General features: G+C 42.7%; 2 protein-coding genes across 4 annotated transcripts in view; one reads left to right on the top strand and one right to left on the bottom strand.

Annotated features, from left to right (window-relative positions):
* Positions 1-4,362: 4,362 nt before the first annotated feature.
* LOC308282804 (cytochrome P450 2K1-like) lies at positions 4,363-18,276 on the bottom strand (the record flags this gene model as incomplete). The annotated part of the gene is made up of 9 exons (XM_080723191.1): positions 4,363-4,649; positions 5,408-5,549; positions 6,138-6,322; positions 6,642-6,783; positions 7,990-8,169; positions 8,879-9,018; positions 9,579-9,734; positions 14,559-14,721; positions 18,067-18,276. 9 exons carry the CDS (start codon positions 18,274-18,276, stop codon positions 4,462-4,464), a joined length of 1,506 nt encoding a protein of 501 aa, XP_080579317.1. The 3' UTR covers positions 4,363-4,461.
* Positions 18,277-21,497: 3,221 nt separating this feature from the next.
* spag9a (sperm associated antigen 9a) overlaps positions 21,498-21,891 on the top strand; it is a 59,585-nt gene continuing 59,191 nt past the window's right edge. For all 3 annotated transcript variants that reach the window (XM_080725104.1, XM_080725103.1, XM_080725102.1), the window contains exon 1: positions 21,498-21,891. This exon is cut by the window's right edge and continues 328 nt beyond it. The gene's annotated coding sequence lies outside the window, so the exon portion shown is untranslated.

Raw genomic sequence — 21,891 nt, 5'->3', positions numbered from 1 at the left:
CTGTATACGGCCAGAGTGTACTATAATAGTATAATATATCATATATTATCATACATTTTAGAAACTATTTTACCAGAGACAACCCTCTGGGTTTTCAGTGACTGTGTTAAAGAGCAATATGTGTCAGGGTTCCTCATGTTAAGACTGGTTAGCTATCACACAAGTGGAACCGTATTTGACCTACCAGTACATGAATTAAGTTTATATAGCTGTTCAATTCTGTTCAATAAACGTTGCCACATAGAGCTATCTATCCATCTTTATTGTCTTTGTGTGAAATGACAACAGACCTGTCCTTAGCTCCCAGACTGGTTTTATGACCAGTGGTGGTGAGGTCTATGCTTTATTGCGACCAAAGGTTGCAGTTTAGTATGTGAAACGGCACGTCATGTCTCCGTCTGGACGTGTACACTATGCCACCTCCTAATATTAATCTTCTTTTGTGTATCATCGTCCTTGATCTAACATGACTTCATATGGGAATGCCCATATATGGAGGCCACATCGGCCACATACCACACTAACAGAATCCATAGCCTATGGCCAAGACAGATGGCAAGACAGCCCATATATGTGTGGCTCTACAGACAGGGATCTCCATGTATGGGCATAAAATGGATTGTATGTATATCAGAGATGTCATAGACGTCATAGGACTTTCACCTAACAAATAACTGAGTAGGCATGTTTGGGCTCTCACAGCATATCTCCATATACAGTAAATGGATCTCCATATACCGGTATGGGTACCAGGGGTCTCCATATATGGTTAACTGGTCCGATATACATCACTGGCCAGATGGCCAAGACATTGTCGACCTGAGGCGTCTCAGTACACAGTATAAACCCTGCGAAATCTTTAAATGATGCGTTAAAAAGAATAACAGTACAGGTAATTTCCTCCTGTTTTCACTGCAGTTCTCTGTATTCAACTTGCGCAAGGTTTCTGTAGTAAATTGTGCCAAATGCCAAGACCATATCCATCACACTTTGACATTCCTACATTGACTTCCAGTTAATTTAATCTTTTTTATTGTTTATTGGCAAAATATGTTCACATGTACAAGTAAAATGTATTTGTATAGCATGATAACAGAGAAGTGATTTACATCCAAAAGAATTTCACAACTACTTAGTGTGTTTAAAATGTGGTTCTTAAAAATATCCAAGCACCAGGACCTTAAAAATAACAGGAAGCAATACGCTCAAAGGGGTCAGAACTGGGGTAATGTGACACATTCTGCCGGACATAGTTAAAAGCAGTAGCATTTTGAATTGATTGGAGGCGGTCTATGGATGTTTTATTGAGGCAGGTGAAAACCGAATTGCAGGAGTCAAGGCGAGAGGAAACAAAGGCATGGATAATCATTTCTAGGTCACAATGTGAAACAAATGACCTGAGCATCGTGATATTCCTGAGGTGGAAAAAGCAGGTGCGGGTCACCTACTTGATGAGCGTGTTGAGGTGCATGGCCTGATCACAGTTTACCCTAAGGTTCCTGAGATTGTTTTAAGGACCCAATGCAACCACCTTGGATGCAACGCTATCAGAGGCCACAACGAGCACCTCAGTTTTAGCCTAATTAATTTTAAGGAAGTTGCTTGACGACCTGGCCTTAAAGGCAGACCGACACTTGTTTAAAACAGTGACATGTTTAAATCATCAGGGCAGTCAGGGTTAAAAGAGCAGTACAGCTGGATATTAAACCCATTCCCTGCGAACTTAAAATATGGATGTGCGCTAAAACTGCCGGGAAATAGCTATATTTTATTAACATGATCGGGTATAATTTCATTGTTTTCAAAGCCATGATGATAAACCACCACCAAAAAGACCACTAGAGTGCGCCATCGTAACACTAAAACCTTCAGAAGAAACCATGTTTGAAGGATGGGTAGGTGACGTCGCTCCATTGATTCACAATGGGAGATCAGCGGCGCGCCATCTGTGCTCAATCCTGTTCAATTCATGCTTGATCGTCTAAAACCACCATCGGTCTGGGCAACGGATCGTATACAGACGCCACGCACAAAATTTCCGAATCAAAATCCGACCTAGTGAAGCTGAGTAATGGACAATGGTTTGCATTGAGCCTAACGGCTAGCAGATGCTATTGTAAACAGACGAGGCCTGGTTTAGCGGTGACGTCATAATCGTATCCTTTTTTTTTCACGGTCTCGTGTTATAACCAGCTGAAGGTAAGGAAACCCATTTGCTCCGTCGAAATACCCAAATAAATGCTTAAACAATGCTTTTATATAAAAGTCGATTAAAGTCGCTCGGCAGAGACGTCCATAATAACAATGTCGATCTGGGAGTCGATCGGCGCTAAGTGGATGTTAACTCATCCACGTACAAAAGTCTAATTATCTCCCCCGGGCCATAGGGATATCACTTTGGTCTAGTCGTTAAGATATTAGACTTCCAAGCGGGGGACCTGGGTTTGAATCCCGGGCATTACAGGAGCAATTAGTGCAAATAAAATCGGACAAAGTACAGAGCCCTGGGGGACCCCACAGGAAAGGGAGACAGACTAATAGACACATGATGCAATGCAACTGAAAAACATTTAGCTGTGAGAGGACTTAAACCAGTCAAGGGCGCTCCCTGTGACACCCATGTCACAGGGAGTGTAAGCCATAACACTGATCTACTACAGTGTAAAACCCAACACTAAAATCCCGTAGCACGAGAATGGACTGCGACAGTTGGCAGACTGTAGACATCAGTAAATAATTAAATACTCTTGAAAGAGCACTCTCCGTGGACTGCGTGGTGTGTTGTTGGCAAAAAGCCAGACTGGAAGGCTATAAAAACTGTGGTGTTCATATAAAGGCCAGAGACCAGTTAGATTCAGCAGTTGATAATGGAGAGCAGACAGGGACCAAAATATGAACTGAAATATCAATGTCGCCATTGACATTAATAGAGCACCAGCTTCGACTGCTCTCTTCGCATTCAATCCGACTTTTTCACCATTTCTCAGACGTTTGAATGCAGAGAATATGCACTGGGTATCCACGGAGGTGGATACTTTGAAGTACGCATGCGCCGATATCTCTCGCCTTGAATATTATTCCCCTCAGGGGAATCGAACCCAAACCGTGGGTTTGTTGCATCCGTGCTCTACTGACTGAGCTAATGAACGGATGAAGTGACTCCTTTTTTGTGCATTTATCTATGACGTGGATAGTGGGGTAGATGTTGATAGTGAGGGACTGAATATTTACTATTCTGTCCATAACGGCACATAACTCGGTAACGCGGCTGAGTGGGATTGGGCGCCGTTCCCACCGTTCGTCGCGGCAACTCGGCTCGCTAGCGCTCGCCTCGGTGGCGACTCACGGGGGTCATCGGCGCCCAATACCGCGCTGCTCCGTCGGGGTCAGTGGCGTGGAGCGTTACACTGGGGAACAGAGAACACTTGACATCTGGTTCGAGGCTGGGAGTCACCTCAGGTTTTATTTTTGCGCTCCTCTGAGGTTGACCACTAGATGTCGACATTTTACTACTAATATCTCTGCATTGGTGAGTTATTGGATACTGAATATCCAAGTATCCTGGATACTTTCTGCATTGAAGAGTCTGAAAGCACGTGAATATTTCGCATTAAGTGCGTTGATATCATTAGAAGCAGGTGCACCGATGGCACCACACTGCTGCAGTGGAAAATGTCTCTGCCGAGAGCTCTTTAAGCATGCGCAAGCACTTAACTCGCTTAACGGCCATAATGTCAGTATTAAAAAAGTGTGATCACATAGTCATTTCCTCATAAACAATGTTATGTAGCCAACAGTAAAAACAAGATCAAGAGTCTTGCCCTTATATTATGTGTGGGGCCTGAGACGTGTTGGACAAATGTAATGATTCAGTGATTCAACTTGCCCAACTTTGGTGATTAAAAGTTCAAAGGAGCTGTAGGTAGTCTACTACTGGAGCACACAATCCTGGAGGAGAAACAGTTGTACTTCTAATTACGTTTTGTTAAGCAGGTAAACCAATACAAATTTGACTGAGCAACTTTAACTTGTAGTGACCAGGATTATCTACACTTTGACTCAAGTGCTGAGGTTGAGTGCTTCGTCCACCACTGCTTAAAGTTCTTGTCTATGAGCAAGGCAACAGTTGCCTGGCTGCAGACGCTGAATCGCTATAGCCACTCCAGGGGAGTGACTCAGCAACACCGTCATAATTCCACTCCCCCTCTATCTCATTATTGGAAAGCGTTAAACACTTAAAAGCACTAGTGTCTAGTTTACCAGGGGAGTGACTTTATGATAGCAACACCCCTCATAATTCCACTCCCCCTCTATCTAATTATTGGAAAGCATTACACACTTGATATTCGCTGTGTTTTCATCTTTAAGTCCCTAGATGATAACCTAAAAAGCACGTCTAGCTCAGTGAGTTTCCCAGGGGAGTGACTTTAGACAGAGCCTGTATAGGATCTATCCTGCTACTTAGAGTCGAGAGACAGCACACAGCTGGTGAGGTGAGGGGTTGCGGGTGAACCCCACAGCTGAAGTCAGAGCCAGTTCATCCTCCGTCACCCCAGGTGGAGGAGTGAAACGAAAGTGCTGGAGGAGAGAGGTGAAGAAGAGGAAGAGCTCCATCCTGGCCAGGCTCTCCCCCACACACACCCTACGACCTGGGAGAGACAGCACAGAGCCACAGCTTGAGCAGATTTAAATGTGCAACAACTTAGTGGTTCTCAATCTTTTCAGGACGTGACCCCCAAAATGATCATATATATTTTAACTAGGGACCCCCACCCTGACGAGCACTAAGAGTTGAGGCATTACATTTTGTATAACACGGTTCTATTGTGAAAATAGCATCTATCTAAATGCTCACAACTCCTCGCAACACGAGGCGTTGTGAGCATGATTGGCTATTTTCACAATTTATGCCTCTAATATTTGACAATTTGGCCAATGTTTAATTTCTCATTTTAGAGATATCGAAAATTCCTTAAATTGTCACTTTATGTGCATATACCCTCTAACTTTATGTTGGTTTCTTTACTGTTGAGTGAGATAACAACATTGCACATTAAGTTAATCATCTTGGGACCCCCCCAAAATAATTTGGGGTCCCGAGTCCCGACCCCCAGGTTGAGAACCACTGCAATAACCGATTCATAATGGATGTAGACCAGCTCTGGTTCTCAAACTTTAAAATGTCAAGGACTCACCTTAACTTTAACTGTCTACAAATGGAACCGAATGGACCCTTTAGGGTTCATTTGGTTCCATTTGTATACTGTCATAGTTAGAGACTTGCGGGTGAATTTAAATCCCCCTAACAGAACCCTGAGAGTCCCTGGACCCCACTTTGGGGACCACTGATTTAGACTACAGCGCATACACATCATGACATCTACTAATTGCAATGTCAGCTCCATACCAGCAGAGAAGGGTAGGAATGCATCTTTCTTCACACATTTGCCACGCTCATCCAAGAAGTGTGCTGGGCTGAACGTGTATGGATTCTTCCATTCATTCTCATCATTTAGAACAGACATCAGAAGGGGAAACACAGTTGTTCCCTGTCATCAAAAACGAAAGAGTTTGTTCAAGGAAAAAAGACACATTTGTATCAATGTAGCCAGGGGTGTGGCACCAAATTCTGGGCCCCGGGTACAAGGATTCACTGTGGGGCCCCTGTGCTTTAACTATTGAAAAATAGCAGATATACAAGCTCACAGCGCGGCACTGAGTGTTTTAAAGTCATGAAAATCTTTGAATGTTTCAAATCCTTCTGAGGTTTTTTGAAAAACCTGTTTCTATATGTCAGTGGAGCTCAAACCTTTTCATGTGAAGGACCCCCAAAATGGTATGTATTTGGCCACGGAACCCCATCTCAAAATATTGAGTTCCAGGGACCCCCCCAGAAGCAAAATTTGAGTTACGAAAGTTCGCTTAAAAAATACATATATTCAAAGATTTGCACACATTTTCACGACTTTTCGGCGGCACTTTTCAGCGCGGCACGCTGTGAGCTTGTATATCTGCTATTTTTCAATAGCTAAAGTATAAAATAATTAAGGCCCCTCCACCACCTTGGGCCCTAGTAACTCAGTCCCACTTTCCTACCCCTTGTGACGCCCCTGCACTGTCATCTAATTATGTCTGACCTTCTTGATGAAATAGCCCTGGAATGTGACATCTCGGCTGGTGGCATGAGGAATGGACAACGGAACAACGCTTGCAAGCCTCTGGGTCTCATGAATGACTGCATCGGTGTAGGGCAGGCTCATCCGGTCCACTGCAAGCACCTGACGACTTCCAATCACCCTGCTCAACTCTTCTTGAACCTGATCTGGGAAAAGTAACTGACTTTATGCCACATGGCCAGGGGTGTCGTGCCAAATTCTGGACCCTAACCCTGGGTGCAAGGATTCACTTTGTTTGATGAGACCTGTGTGGTAATGCTCATTATTCGCACAGGTAGAGAGCTATTTCAACCAATCAGATTGCTTTGTTGGAACTACCTGTTGTATAATAGAAAATAACCAACACATCACTGTATAGCCTACTATATGCATTATATGAACAATAAAATGGTGTAGTGTTAATGATCTGCAAATACTTTAACTTTCCCAGCCTTATCTTTGTGCACATTTGACTTCAATGCTTACCCTGTATTTGTGGATATTTGGCCATGAACAACAAGCCCCATTTCAATGTAGTTCCAGTGGTTTCAGTCCCTGCAGCGAACAGGTTTCCCACTGACATTACCAAGTTCTTTTCATGATAGTTAGAGTCCATCTCACCAGAGTCCTACAAGGAAACAGACATGACACGCACATTGTAGAACAAATATTTAAACAGTGTAGCTACTGTAGCCGTTTGAGAATGATACCGTTGCTGTCGGGCAGAAACCCAAGTACAGTTTCTACATACTGCACTTTGTTCTTATGTAATGAGATCTTTTTAATAATCATGATCGTTATTGTCCCCGAAGGGAAATTTGTCTTCACAAGTCTGTTCAAACAAAAAACAACACATAACTATATAACACAAAACACTGGGCAATTCTTGCTATTTCAACATTTAATTATTTTGACTAAGGGTTATGGTTAGGGTTAGGTTTAGGCATAGTTTTACTGAGGTTAGGGTTAGAGTTTGGGTTAGGTTTAGGCATAGTGGTTAACATTCACCAGGTTAGCATTCACCAGCGTCAGCAGGTTAGCATTTCACCACATTCACCCGCGTCGAACAAATGGCACGTCGAACAAAATGTTATGTCGCAATATCGAGGTAGTTTGTTTAGTGCAGCGATGGCTGCACTAAAAGAGGGGACAAAACTCCTTCTAAACCAAACATGGGCCACTTTAGGGTTCTGTATCTTCGCCCCGATGGCATGAGGTCGAATTAGCGGTACAGAGGATGATCAGCGTCATTTATTATTGAGAGTGCTAAGCCTGTGATGGCCTTTTGAAGTGAAAGTGGTTAGGTCTGTTCTCTGTTGGTTACTTGGTTTGGTTTTATACATATTTAACTAATGAAAAGTATTAACAAGAGTTTGTGATTAAATAATAATAACTACATTAAATCCATTGGACTACAGGTTCATTTTGAGCGGTGCTAACTCCTACACCTCGCTTTGTCTGTCTGTCCGTCTGCCTGTCTGTCTGTCTGCTGTATGTAAGTAGGCCTACAGTATATGTCTATGTCCCTGTCTGTCCGTCTGCCTGTCTGTCTGTCTGCTGTATGTAAGTAGGCCTACAGTATATGTCTATGTCCCTGTCTGTCCGTCTGCCTGTCTGTCTGTCTGCTGTATGTAAGTAGGCCTACAGTATATGTCTATGTCCCACACTTGGCTCATTGGCCAAGCTTTGCGGGACGCTTAATGAAATTATATAAAAGGCACCGCTCGCTTCACTCTGAGTGTGATTATTATTTTTCATTCTCCTGAATCGTAACCATTTTGGACATAAAACGTTTCCACCCGACAGCAACAATTTCAAATTGACATTTCCATACCTCCTCTTTCTGCTTACGCTTCAGAAAAGAATCCACAAACCCCCTGCACATCTGAGGGATCAGAGTCTCGTCCAGTTGTTTTACCAAGTCTTTTATGGCTCTTAATTGCTTTTGAGTATTAGCAATGAACAGCTGACGAGTCCTTATCCACCTTCCCAGCCAAGGAAACAGGTTGTACAGCTGTCAAATAAAGTAAAGGTAAATAGGTTGTCAAGGCAGGCTGACACTGTATGCCCCGAGGAGCACTAGTACTCGACTTGGGTTCAGAGAGGGCGTTGTTGATGACACTACATTCCTGATTTCTTGAGCGTTAAAAAGAAAAAAGTACAATTTAAAAATAAAATCTGAGCTAAAATCAACAAACAGTAAGCAAAGGCATAATAAGCAAAAGCATTCCAATGTAAGCTAAGAGAAGTCCAACGTTTGAAATCTCAGATAAGCTGCCTGGAGCCATGTTGTTGACTGCCTTCAGTGTCCCACAGTTGTTTTTTATTTCTTTAGCTCATTGCAGTAAACACACACACACCCCTTTCATTTGTGCTCTGTCCTATACTTAAATCCCAATTTCTTTTGGTTATTACTGTCTTTAACCTCTTTTAGTTTTTTATGGTTTGTTGTCAGGATACAGTTATGTCTTTCTGACACATCACATTGGTATCATTTGGTGAGGGGAGTAAGGTTTCTGCCCACCACTGCAGAGCCTAGGTTTGAATAATCTTTAGCTGCATCCAGCAAGGCCTTCCAGCAGTAACGCCAGGCAGGGAAGACACTAGCGACTCTGGTTGGTAATCAGAAGGTCACTAGTCCTTGGCCTGAGGAAAAGGGAAATAATACAAAAAAGAACAGAATAAAATGATAACATGCTTGCCTGTATTGATGCAGAACCTACATCGCGTATGTTCTCACTGGCCCTTTTCACCATGTCTTTGAATTGTGGGTCGGTGTAATCAAATCTGTTTCCATACACAATTGATGAGATAATATTGGCTGCAGCATAATTCAATGGAAGTGTTGTATCAAATGGTTTTCCTGTCAACAAAAAAGAGAGCATACTGCTTTTTTGGAGGGGTAGAAGTAGCTAAAACAACAACAACAACAAAACCATGCACTCGCCACCATTTTAGAGGCCTGGTTTTGTTTCCCAGCCTCTGGCTTGGCCAGAAAACAATTGGCAATGTTTGTGGTCTCCAATGTTTGTGGTCTCTCAGGCCAAAGGTATTGGTTGGCAGCAACAGGGCCACCGGGTAGAATACATTATCATGGCCATAAAAATAGAGTCAAATAAATGAAACCATTATGTATTTCACCTTTTTATGCACCTCTAGAAACAAAATGTAGATAGCCACTGAAGAAAGAACGAAAAACTGACAGCTTATTCCCAGTGTGAGTATAAATTGTGCCATGCAAAAATAAATAATGATCCTATATTATAATATTCATAGAATAAGATCATGTGGAAGAACACAGCTTTTCATAAACTATCTATTAAATAAGAAATAAGAATAATTGGTTCTGCATACTGGTTCTGCATATACCGGTATAAGTTGTTTAAAAAAAACGTATACTGTGTCAAATGTGTATACCGGTACCTTCATATTTTTCAAACCATTTTACAAGGTGCTGACTCTCCTTGATAATTTTCTCCTCAGCTGCTTTCCTCCCCATCCCAAAGTCTTTCAGGTTAAGGTTAGTCAGGGCAAAACGCCTCATCTCTCTCCAAGACTCTCCATTTGCAAAGACGATACCTGCATGTTAAACATCAAATCATGCAAAACAACGGCCACATATTGTCAGGCAGAGATCATGGTTGGGATATGAACAAAATAAGACTCTACAGAGTCTACAATGATGACAAACAGATGTTATTTTGCAACTCTAGTATTTCTCTCTAATTTGTATGTTGTCGATTGCCCATGGATGTCTACACCCGCACCCTTATAATTGGCCACCATGTAACTTGACACTTTTCTTCATTTAACAACTTAGATCCTACAATCTACACTAGGGCCCTATTTTCGTTCATGCTTAAACTTAAACCCCTAAACCTCTTTGCCTTTTTTTTTACTATTTTAAAATACTTCTACTAGCCGATCTACACCAGTAAGACTCCCATGGTCGCTTATCTCCACAAATAGGCCAAAAGTTTGTTTTACCAAAATCGTCCTGATGGTGGCGCTAGATGGGACAGATGCGTTTTGATTACATGACTGTAGAGATACTGTGCGATTTGTGTGATTTTAGGGCAAAATCTGTAGGAGCAGTGTCCAAAAATGTGTTGGGAAAAATCGTCCTGAAGGTGGCGCTATATGGGACAGGTCCATGTTGATGACATGAGTGTAGACATACTGTGTAGCGATTTGCGTGTTTTTAGGGCAAAATCTGTAGGAGCAGTGTCCAAAAATGTGTTTTAAAAAATCACACCCGTGTGAAGTGGAGCTGTGTGTGTGTGTGTGTGTGTGTGTGTGTGTGTGTGTGTGTGTGTGTGTGTGTGTGTGTGTGTGTGTATTGCAGTTGATGCTCAGGGCAGGCTAGACTCAACAGCACCTCTCTGGTCACCCAGGATCATGTGTACCGATTTTTGTGACATTTGAAGAAAATATGTAGGAAAAGGAGCAAAAAGTGTGTTTTGGAGAAAAGTCAAGATGGCGGAAAATCTATCCTGGCGCAAATGGGCGTGGCCTATATGGGGAGATGCGTCTTGACCCAAGGAATCCAGGGAAAAAATAATTTTAATTTTCCGATCTACGGTTCAAGAGTTACGGGGCAAAACGTAAAGTGGGCCGTTATAGCGCCACCATGAGGGCGAGTGATGTAATTATTTTTCGATTCATTCTTAAAATCATTATGAATCTCCTCTCCGAGGTTTGAAACTGTAGCTCCTATGGTTTACGAGAGAAAAATACTTGAAAGTGATTTCTTGCATTGTCCCATTATAAGTCAATGGGGACAATTAAGCGTCGTTTTTTGCCGATTACGTCGGCATGGTAAGGCGGATCGGAACGAAAGGTAATAGAACACCATTCCCGGCCGAGCCGCACATTTTGATGTATATATTGCGCGAGTGGCATAAATGGTGCGGCACTAGTTACGCGCCGAAGTCAGGCTACTCTCAGGCTACATACAGACACACAGACAGACAGACCCACACAGCCACGTATAGGGAGCTGCACACAGCTCCAAAAATCGGCCTGAAGGTGGCGCTATATGGGACAGATCCATGTTGATGAGATGAGTGTAGACATACTGTGTAGCGATTTGCGTGATTTTAGGGCAAAGATTGTAGGAGCAGTGTCCAAAAATGTGTTTTAAAAAATCGGCCTGAAGGTGGCGCTATATGGGACAGATCCAAGTTGATGACATGAGTGTAGACATACTGTGTACCGATTTGCGTGATTTTAGGGCAAAAATTGTAGGAGCAGTGTCCAAAAATGTGTTTTGCAAGAATTGGCCTCATGGTGGCGCTAGAAGAAGGCCATGTGAGAAATGAGGGGTGGGGTCTCCGCGCCGCCGAGGCGGACGAATAGGTACCGGCCCCGGCTCTCCCGGTCGCTCCTAGCCCGAGTTAAGGCATTTTATGTGAGCTGCAGTGGAGGGGGTCCTCCACTGGGGGCGCCACCACTTTTGCATCCGTTCTGGAGCACCAGGAGTCGGTGGTCCCCGGGAATTCCCCGTGAGCAGCCCCGTTGGGGTGGTCATTTTTGCACATTTGGTCATTTTTTTACACCTGGGGGTCCCCCAGGGACCTGGGGGTCCCTGGAGCTCCGGGGGTCCTTGGAGGTTGTAGTTTGGCTGGCAAGGAGTTTGTGTGGAAATTTTGGCATGGATCGGGGCAACGGTGGCGGAGATATGAGTAGGGGGAAAGTGTGACGGTGATGAGTGACGTGACGGAAGGAAGGACAGACGGACAGACGGACAGACGGACTGACGGCTGGTGGAGGTTTGGATAGTATGAGAGTGTCAAAGTAACTGCGACCTACGGTCGCAATCAACACATGCTTGTAGATCAGCTATTTTAACTATTTAAACATGTTTTTCTAAATAGTAAAAAAAAGGCTTAGGGTTTAGCTTTGCGAAAATAGGGCCCCATATCGGTATGTCGCTGCAAAGAGTCAATCTACAAGTTCACGTTGCCACGCATTGTGAGCTTGTAAATCTGCTATTTCCATTAGAAGGTTTTCCTCACAATAGATGCTGGAGTTCAAGTTGTTAACAGCAATGAGTTTCACTGGGAGAGCGAAACACATTGGGAAGGTTCAAGCTATCTCTCCCAGCAGCCCCTTCTTGCTGAACAGGTGTCCAGACCAATAGGATTCCTTGCTTCACACTATAGCAAACACTGGTAATTCACCCTTTGTCAAGTCCCGCCCTCTTCACACCCATTGTTTGCTTGTCTTGGTGGGACACTCGGTGGGACACTCAATCCACTACCATTTAATTCAGTTGCTTCGTATTGTTATTCTGTGTTCAATTCTATAATTTTAAACTTGATTTCAGTAAAATGGAGCTCCTCAGAGGCAGTTTATTGACTCAGCATGTTTTTAAATGTTTTTATTTCTCCAAAAATAATGTTTTAGCAAATTCAACATAAAAAAGGCAGGGCGGGATAAGGCAGATAGAGCCTGCTGGTTGGTCAGTCAGGGACCAACCAGAAGGCTAACAAAGGGTGAATTAGCCCTATTCACGGCCCACCCACTCAGCAAATTTCTCAGCAACTTCCTGGTGCTGACGTCAGTTTAGAAGAAACAGAAATAGCTGTAACCTGACTTCCGCCAGATAGTTGCAGCAGTGCGTAACGCTCTGCCTTACATCTGGGCTCTCTCGGGCACACTCGATGTAAGGGGCGGGCCATTTTTTGAATTTCTGTAGCAGGTGATTGGATGTGGCCGTTTCTATCACAGTCTGGGAGTGCCAACTCCAACCACTCATATTGGCCTGTCTGCATGACGTTGCACCCAGAATCCGCCTCCTGGGTTTCCACGTGGTCTGCAATCAGACTCTATTGGCTCAGAGCCGCTCAGAGCCCGCCCATAGCTGCCGCTGATTGGTCCGGCCCGGGACTTTACGAGTGTTATTAACTGTGCTGGAGCGAGCCCAGATGGTAGAAGCAGAGCATTATATACGCAATGCTGCCACCATCTGGCGAAAGTCAGGTTAAAATAGCTGGACTTAAAGTCAACAAATCATTATTTCGAATAAAAGTAAATTATAATGCTTTGTGCCTTTTACTATCTTGTGTTGTTGATCATGCTAGCTGTATTTTATACTTTACTATTCGGAAATTGCATTAAATTTGCGATTTCTGTGGTAACTCTATGGGCTTTTAGCAGGGTTTTACCTTTCAAAACGTGACTTCAGCACCAGGGGGATGCTGAGTGGGCGGGCCGTGAATAGGGCTAATTGTGGTCACTGACGTGTCCAACCAAGCTTGAGACCACTACCATAAATTCAACCTGGATTGCGGCAGTGGTGTGTTTTGCCTATTTGTCATCCATCTTATTCATATTTCGTACTCCGTACTACTTATTTTTCACAATGCGATAAATTGTCTCTCTGTCAAGTGGAAACCTCATATATGTCCAAAACTGTTCGTTTTCAGGACTCAAATTCAAAAGTAGCAAAAGTAGCAGATATACGAGCTGAAAACGTGTTGCTTCATGCCGCGTTTTGAGATTGTGGATCTGCTAGTTTTGATACTTTTGTGTGATGCTGGGTATATAATTAACTATAGGGCAAGAGTCTTCAACAGGGGGTCTGGGACCCCTAGGGGGTCCTCAGAGTTACTACAGGGGGTCCTCCAAATCTTTGTGTGATAGAAACTCTTTTTCTCCTTTTTTGGAGCTGTGTGGAACACAAGCTCCCTATACGTGGCCGTGTGTGTAGGTATGTATGTTTGTATGTGGGTCTGTCTGTATGTAGCCTCAAGCCTGTGGTGTAGTACCTTTTATAACCACACATGTTAAGGGAGGGGCGCTGTTTTCAACTGCAATACACACACACACACACACACACACACACACACACACACACACACACACACACACACACACACACACACACACACACACACACACACAGCTCCACTTCGAACAGAGGTTCGATTTTTATATTAACCACTGGCTACCATCGTCAAAGAAAAGGGAACGCCCACTTGTGTCCCTCTTCCTTTGAGCGTATCAGACTCTGTCTCGAGAGAATGCTTGAAACCTAACGTCCATATTCTGAGAACTGAAGCCAAAAATAGCAGCTCACAAACGCTGCAAGGCCTTGTGAGCTTGTAGATCGGCCATTTTCGGCAAAGAGATTTGGTGTAGAGGGGAAAAAGAGCAGACTAAGTACAGAGTGAAAGGTCAAGTGTATTAAGTATTGACGGTTCAAGTGGTTAAATATCTGAGAAACCAAAATACACTGGTGATTGTCCTGTTACGTTTATGAAACTCTATGGAATCAATCAACTAAGGTGTCCTTGGCCTGAAAAAGTTGAAGACCCCTGGTATAGGGCATTCAATTACGAAAAAACACAAAACACACAAAACAAAATGCAAAACATATTTGGTAGGTGAAAGCCACACCGTGTCCATCGTGAATATCTCTTAAAATGGGAGTGATCTCTCTGTCCCCAAACTCTTCTGCATGGTTGACCAGGGCCTCCTTCACCGTCTTATACCCTGCCAGGACCACCACTTTCTTGGGACCAAAATGCACAGTAAATACAGACCCATATTTCCTTGAGAGCTGAAAGAGAATAAAGAAACAAAAAAAATCATAGAAATAAAAGGAAAGTCATTGGTCACATAATAACAATGAAAAAGCAGAATACTGTGTAGTACACAACATTTTCTTTTTTTAGAGGTTTCAAAAAATAATTTATGATTATGGAAAATGAAAAAGTGGAAGTTAAGCTACAGTATATGTGCAGTAAGAGTTGTTTGTTGTTGTTGTTGTTGTTGTTGTTGTTGTTAAAATAAGTGTTAAGGTAAATCAACAGATGTTCAATATTATTAGACCATGCAAGGTAGTATTTTTGCTTTATAATTTGAAATAGTATCTAATAATCCCATAAGGGATCACGAAATCTATCTAGGCAAGAAATTCAATGATATATTCCTATTTAAATTTTACCCTATTTACCCTTTATTGACAGTACCAAAGGAGAGAGACAGGGAATGTGGAGAGAGTAGGGGGATGACATTCTGGCCTGGCTTGGCCAGACTGTATACTAATGCAGCTAACTAACTGCAGTATATGCATGCATCTGCATCCCCACCTTGTTTTAACATGGGTGGATTGTCTGGCTGTGCTAGGCTAATGACATTCAGCTCTTACCACTCGGCTAGGGTGGCCTCATGTTTTTATTTGTATTTCATTAATTTTAGTTTGGATGTGTGTTGGTGTCCCATGCAGGAATCCTGGGTATTAAAGTTGCAGTTACCTCTTTATGTCAGCAGAGGTCATAATACACACATTGCAGCTTTGAAAGCAATTTTCATTTATAGTTGAGTGATAATTGACCAGGAGTAGCCTATTTACTTTGACTCAAGTACTGGGGTTGAGTGCTCTGCTGCCACTCTTAAATCTATGTTAAAACTCAACTAAAGAACTTTGTGTTTGCCACAACCCTTGATTGAGTTACTTTTCTTCTTCTTTTTATTTTCCCTTCTCTTGTTATTTTTTTTTTTTTTACTTTTGTTTTATGCATCCTAATCCTAATATCACTGTACCTTGGTGTTTTGTGTAAAGCACATTGAATTGTGTAGTGGCGGGTCCTTATGATAATGACGTTGAATAATACAAGATCAGAGGTGGATGCTGGATTATAGTGGTGTCAGATACCAACAGAATAATAGCAGATCATACATTCAGCTAGTGCAGGGGTCGGCAACCCAAAATGTTGAAAGAGCCATATTGGACCAAAAAAACCCAAAACAAATCTGTCTGGAGCCGCAAAAAATTATAAAAGCCTTATATATCGTCGTTGTTGGGTAGAAACCTTGTATGTCCAAAACTTCGTTTTGTATTTATCATTTACAAAAATGAACTAAACTAGTGAAAACAGCCGATCTACAAGCACACAACGCCTCGCGGTGCGAGGCGTTGTGTGCTTGTAGATCTGCTGTTTTCACTACCTTTGTGCGTCAGTCTTGTATGATGAAGCAGGGCTTTAGGCCTACTTTGCAAAAAAAAATAAAAAATACAAATTTGAAACTTCGACAGTGACGATAAAAAAACGTTGAAACCGTTGAAACAAAAAATATTTTTTTTCCCCCCATCTTTTTCCATTTTCATACATTTTTGAAAAAGCTCCAGGGAGCCACTAGGGTGGCGCTAAAGAGCCGCATGCGGCTCTAGAGCCGCGGGTTGCTGACCCCCGAGCTAGTGCAAAGCTGAAGACCCCCTTCTCTTTCTGTCTCTGTCAAGTTATAGTGCTAATTAACATATTACATGAGTTCAAGTCACACAGTCATTGGTTATGGTCATTGGTTAACATCACTTCCTGGTATGCTATGATTGGTCTGGCTCTTTTGCTCTAGGCGGCTTCCCACAACCACTCGCCCCCACCAACATGCATTTGTTGTTTTGCTGTTTTTGAGCAGTGGTCACACCGTCTCCTATACGCGGCCGTGTGTGTGGGTATGCGTGCGTGTCTGTCTGTCTGTATGTAGCCTACAATACCTTTTCTGACCACACATGTTAAGGGAGGGGCGCTGTTGTTCAGGCCAGGCACTCACACTCACATTCACACATACACACACACGCACGCACGCACGCACACACACACGCAGCCTCCACCGCTCAGTTCACACAAGTGTGATTTTTCTGTTGTATGTAAAGCACTGTTTGAGTTTCACTATTTGTATAGTGAAAAGTGCTATACAAATAAAAAAAAATAACATGAGAAGCAAACACACTTCATATGAACGCTCAATTTGGTTCTGTTGTGTTCACTTTCTGCCAAAACAGTGTTGACTGTCTCCTCTCTGGAACATTCTGTCAGTACATAGCAAACTACCTTGCCTTACATTGTCCACCTACTGTATATCACTTTCTCAAAGTATTTTAAGTATTTTAATTCAAAGAAAACCAGGCAGCCCACGTATAACCACTTGAACCCCTGCATGCATGCCTATCCCAAAACAGCAGATCTACCGTACAAGCTCGATCAGCAATCTAGATTGGCAAACATGGTGTAGGTGGTGAAGGTGTGTTGTAGAGTAGACAGAAAAAGAGGTCCAAGTACAGATGTAACTCAGGTCTGTTTCACTTAAAGACTGGATGGTTCCAAGTGTGGACAAGAGGGGTGCAGCGCACAGCTGTAGCAGCTGGTGAGACGAAGGCAGGAATAACCCAACAGTACTGGAGATCTCTACGCCAGGGGTTCCCAAACTTTTTTGTCCCAGGGCACCCCATGAATATTTTTTTTAATCCGAGGCACCCCTACAGTATAATTTTCACTCCCAGCACCTTATATTTATAGCATATCGTCGTTGTCGGGTTGAAACCTTGTATGTCCAAAACCGTTCGTTTTGTATTTATCATCTATAAAATGTACTAAACTAGTGAAAACAGCAGATCTACATCGCAAGGCGTTGTGTGCTTGTAGATCGGCTGTTTTCACTAGTTTTGTGCGATGGTCTTGCATGATGAAGCTGGGCAAAAGACGAAGACGTACACATTTTTGCAGGAGGAAGATTTTGGTTAGAACTGACTGAAAATAACTTTGTACTTCAGGTTTAAAATTATACTAAATAATATTTTTTCAAGTGTCCAAATAAATTCCAAATAGTATCAAATTATCTCGCGGCACCCCTGGACTGCTGTCACGGCACCCCAGGGTGCCCCGTCACCCACTTTGAAAACCCCTGCTCTACGCACCTACTGTATGTCACCTCAAGACCTCAGGAGGGACCCACCCAATACCTCCCCAGAGAAGCCTCTTGTTGGTTATAGAGCAGGAGAGAGGAGTTTAGCCTTGGCCAGGAGGAGGAGATGGTAGGGTGTAGGCAGCGGTCAGGGTCGAAACACCCGATGATCAATGAAGAAGCATCTTTAGATGTAATCATAATCAGAGCTTTAACTCACCGCACAAAGGGTGCTATAGGGTCTGTGAAGATCCAGCTGAAGCATGTTACCCAGCAGAGGCAACGGCCTTGGTCCCGGGGGTTCCATCACCTGTTTGTGGTTACTGGATCTGTAGGCAAAGAGGTAGAGAACCATCAGAACCACCACAGCCCCCAGCAAGGTCGTGGAACTAGTGGACTGGAGGAAGATCAAATTGTCAGACAGAGACATTGTTTTCTTTTCCTTTTTACTAATAGCTCTCTCAGCTGTAGCAGCAAGCGATGTTTGTGCTCGCTATATATAATGTCCCCAAAGCACATTACCATAGTGCTGATCATACATGACCCGCCCTTCATACTCAAGGGAGGAACATGTTGGCAGATACAGTGTTGTAAAGTAAGTACATCTGAGAAATAGTGAATTTGGGTGTCCTAAATTGCAACTTTGTCCCTAACAGACCTAAGTGTCCTAAATTGCAACTTTGTCCCTAACTGATCTAAGTGTCCTAAATTGCAACTTTGTCCCTAAGTGTCCTAAATTAGAAATTGCATGCTTGGAAATTAGAGCCAAAAAAAATCCCAAGACTGAAATTTATTTTCAGACCATGTCCCCATATGTGATTTTTGAGACATGGCACGCACAGCGCACACCAATATTTTTTATAGTTTCTCTGAAGTTCTGAACTGCCTTCACTGAATGTGTGTGTGCCAATCCATGCTTCATTTTATATAAGTATATTCTGAAGTTCTGTTGTATTCTATTGCTGTCTGGCCCATTCAATACCCATCTTGAAATTATAACTACTTTTTAGTTTGGAGATCACTTGACTAGCTTTTTGAGGACTTTGTCATTCACGCAGCAGCCATTGCTACACCTTCCCCTTATTTTTGCGGATCTGCACTGATCTCAGAAATAACCCTTATGAAATCCTCAAGACTGAAATCAGTCCCCAGGACTGAGAACTTTAACCCCTGTAGACGTTGTGAAGCTGCTTTCCAGTGGTGGAAAAATGAACCAAATCATTGGTCCCACATGCTTTTGGGCTGTTGATCCATGCCTGTTTAATAGGCCTAAGTTAGATTGATTGATTTATGAGGGTGAGAACACTAATAAGATGTAGCTTCAGGTCAAGCCGCATGAGACAGCTCTTAACTTAAGGGATGACTTAAATCTATAGCCACGGAGCTAGTGGACTTCTTTAGGGCCCCCCATCCCCCTCCCTCCCTCCCGACACGCTCTACCCACAACGGGTAGGCACACAGTAGCCTACTGCTCTTATTTTAAGGCATAATGATCATGAATGGGTCAAGAAAGCCCCTGTAGACATTTTATCGTACAGGATTTACATTTAATAATAAGGAGGAGGTGCGCACAAATTTGATATTTGATTAACTTATACATTTCATTTTAGTAAATTGACGATGACCGCATGGCCCAGTTCCCCCCAAGGGCCCCTGAGAGTCAAGGGGCCCCTGGGCTCCGGGCCCATCGGCACTATGGCTAATACAGCCCTGGTGGACTTGATGCTTGTGGGTAGATCGTTCCATGCAGCTGTTGCAGTATACAGGAATGAACTTTGAAAAGCTGTTGAATGGGGCACTAAGTTGGTGGTGCTTCTTCTGGTTGAGTACCTATACAGTATACTGTGCTGACCTTGAGACAGTCTATTCATGTCTGTATTTAGGTGCAGCATTATTTATGACACATTTTAATTTGAGAGACTCTTTCCTCAACTTTGAGCCATTTAAGGCTGTTAAAATGGGCCGTAGAAGGGATGTTCTGGGATGTAGATTGAGGATCAGTAACTAATCTGTTTTGCGAGGTCTGAAGCTTTTTCTTAAGGATCATTGGGATGTTAGAGTGAGTGCCATGCACTCAAATACTTCTTCCTTATCTGTTATTAGAAAGTGAAACCCAAAGGTTTCACATAATTATAGAGATATCTATTGGTTTATTATAGCCTACAAGTTTTATTCTAACAAGATCCTAGAAATTGCAGATATGATTGTGGATGAGCAGAATGGGTTTAGAAAACACAGGACAGCATATTTAAGGCTACATGACTGCTGTAGAATCTGTGATGGGCAATCTATACGTTTCAATCGACTTCAAGAAAACCTTAGACTGGCTGAATAGGCAAGTTAAAGCAACAACTCGGGTAAATATGTATTTATGCTGGCGAGGATGGAACATTATTGTTGGCCTGTGTACAATTACAATACATTAATGTTTCTATATTATATTATATTTTCAATTTACAACAATGGTGCTATGTCGCCACCTACTGTTCCAGAGTATGCTGAAATAACTGAAATATTTGGGCCCCTTCTGTAACAAAGACAACAGTCTTTACATCATATTGGCTATGACGCCTTGCCATGTCAGCAAGGTGCTGTGGTGTCAAATAATTTTCGTGTGTGTACTCATGGTACCAGTTCAAGTTCGGTGGCTATTCTATTATTCTGCCTGGTTGTTCCCACAAGACAAGGGACAACTTTTTGTTCTCTTCTGAAAACTTAAAATAACAGCAAGAGTTCTTGTCGTATAGCACTGGACTGAGTTGGTTTCAACACATCAGGGAATGAGAGCTTGTGGTGAAGGAAAACATTATGAAATGTGAAATGTCTCCGATTCCAAGAGCAAAATGGTGGAAAGATGCTTTGACTGTTGGACATTTTTACAAAACGTTTCTCAACTGTCAGTTAATCTATGTTGAATGATAATTGTAATTTCAACTGCACCATCTAATAATTGTAAAATAAAATGGAAATCTATCTTTTTTTTTTGCGTTTTATCCTTTTGAGAGATATGTACAAATATATGTTCATGTAATAGCACTTTTGTCAATAAAAACCTGAACTCAATCAATCGCCATACTGCATTACATCACTGAAGCGAAGCTTTGAATATTTGGAGTTTTGTGAGGTCATAAGGGTCGATGAGTGAGTAGCCTTGCCGAGCCATGCAGTAGTTATAGGACTCTACAGTGTTTCTATCATGTGTAGTGTGGTGTGCAGCATTTCTGGGACTCTGTTCTATTGCCCTTGTGGGAAAGTGGGAAATAGTCTATGTAATAGCCTATTGTACCTAGTATGTCATTTTATTGTGCTGGTACCTGGTATATGGTAAAGAGGAAACATTTGCACATGTTAACCATACTGACAACCATTTATGTTTTTTCCCCCAATACAATTATTCATTTCATTTTAACAAAATAAAATATGAAACCGCGTTCAGCTTCCAAAAAGAAGAAGAAAAAAAAACATTATTCGCTTTACGGCTGCGCGAGGCGTTGTGAGCTTGTAGATCGGTTATTCTTCTTATAACTCTATGATTTCCCCGCGCGCCACACCGTCGTACGACACGACGTCATCACGTGATCGTCTGGTCAACAACTCAGCTGTTGTGGGAAGAAAGAGACAGAAGAGAGAGAGAGAGAGAGGGAGGGGGAAAAAGAGAAAGAAATCCACGTAGCATCTAAACCAGAGCCGTTCGGAATATCTCAGCGTTACGAAGAACCGTTAGATTCAACGTAATATTAATCCCCCCTTTAACCCAATATTTGATATATATATAAAAAAAAGGGATTACCGTATTCTTTCTGGAGGGATAAAGTGGGACGGTATTATTTCACGCTGGTGTGTGTTGGACTCGGTCCTTGTTTGCGAGAGGAAGGAAGAGCGAGAGAGGGAGGGAGCGATAAATCCGTTCCCCATTTTCAACTGTTTTTTTAATGATATTTTGACCTGCTTTGGCAATGTAAACGTATGTTCTCTCACGCCAACAAATGCCCATCCTTTGAATTCGAATTCGAACGCGGCGAGAGGAGCGAAAGGTAGCCGGAGG

Source organism: Nannobrachium achirus (assembly GCF_963921795.1).
Source record: "Nannobrachium achirus genome assembly, chromosome: 4".
In the NCBI taxonomy this organism is placed as follows: Eukaryota; Metazoa; Chordata; class Actinopteri; order Myctophiformes; family Myctophidae; genus Nannobrachium; species Nannobrachium achirus.
This window is presented reverse-complemented; position numbering and strand designations above follow the sequence as displayed.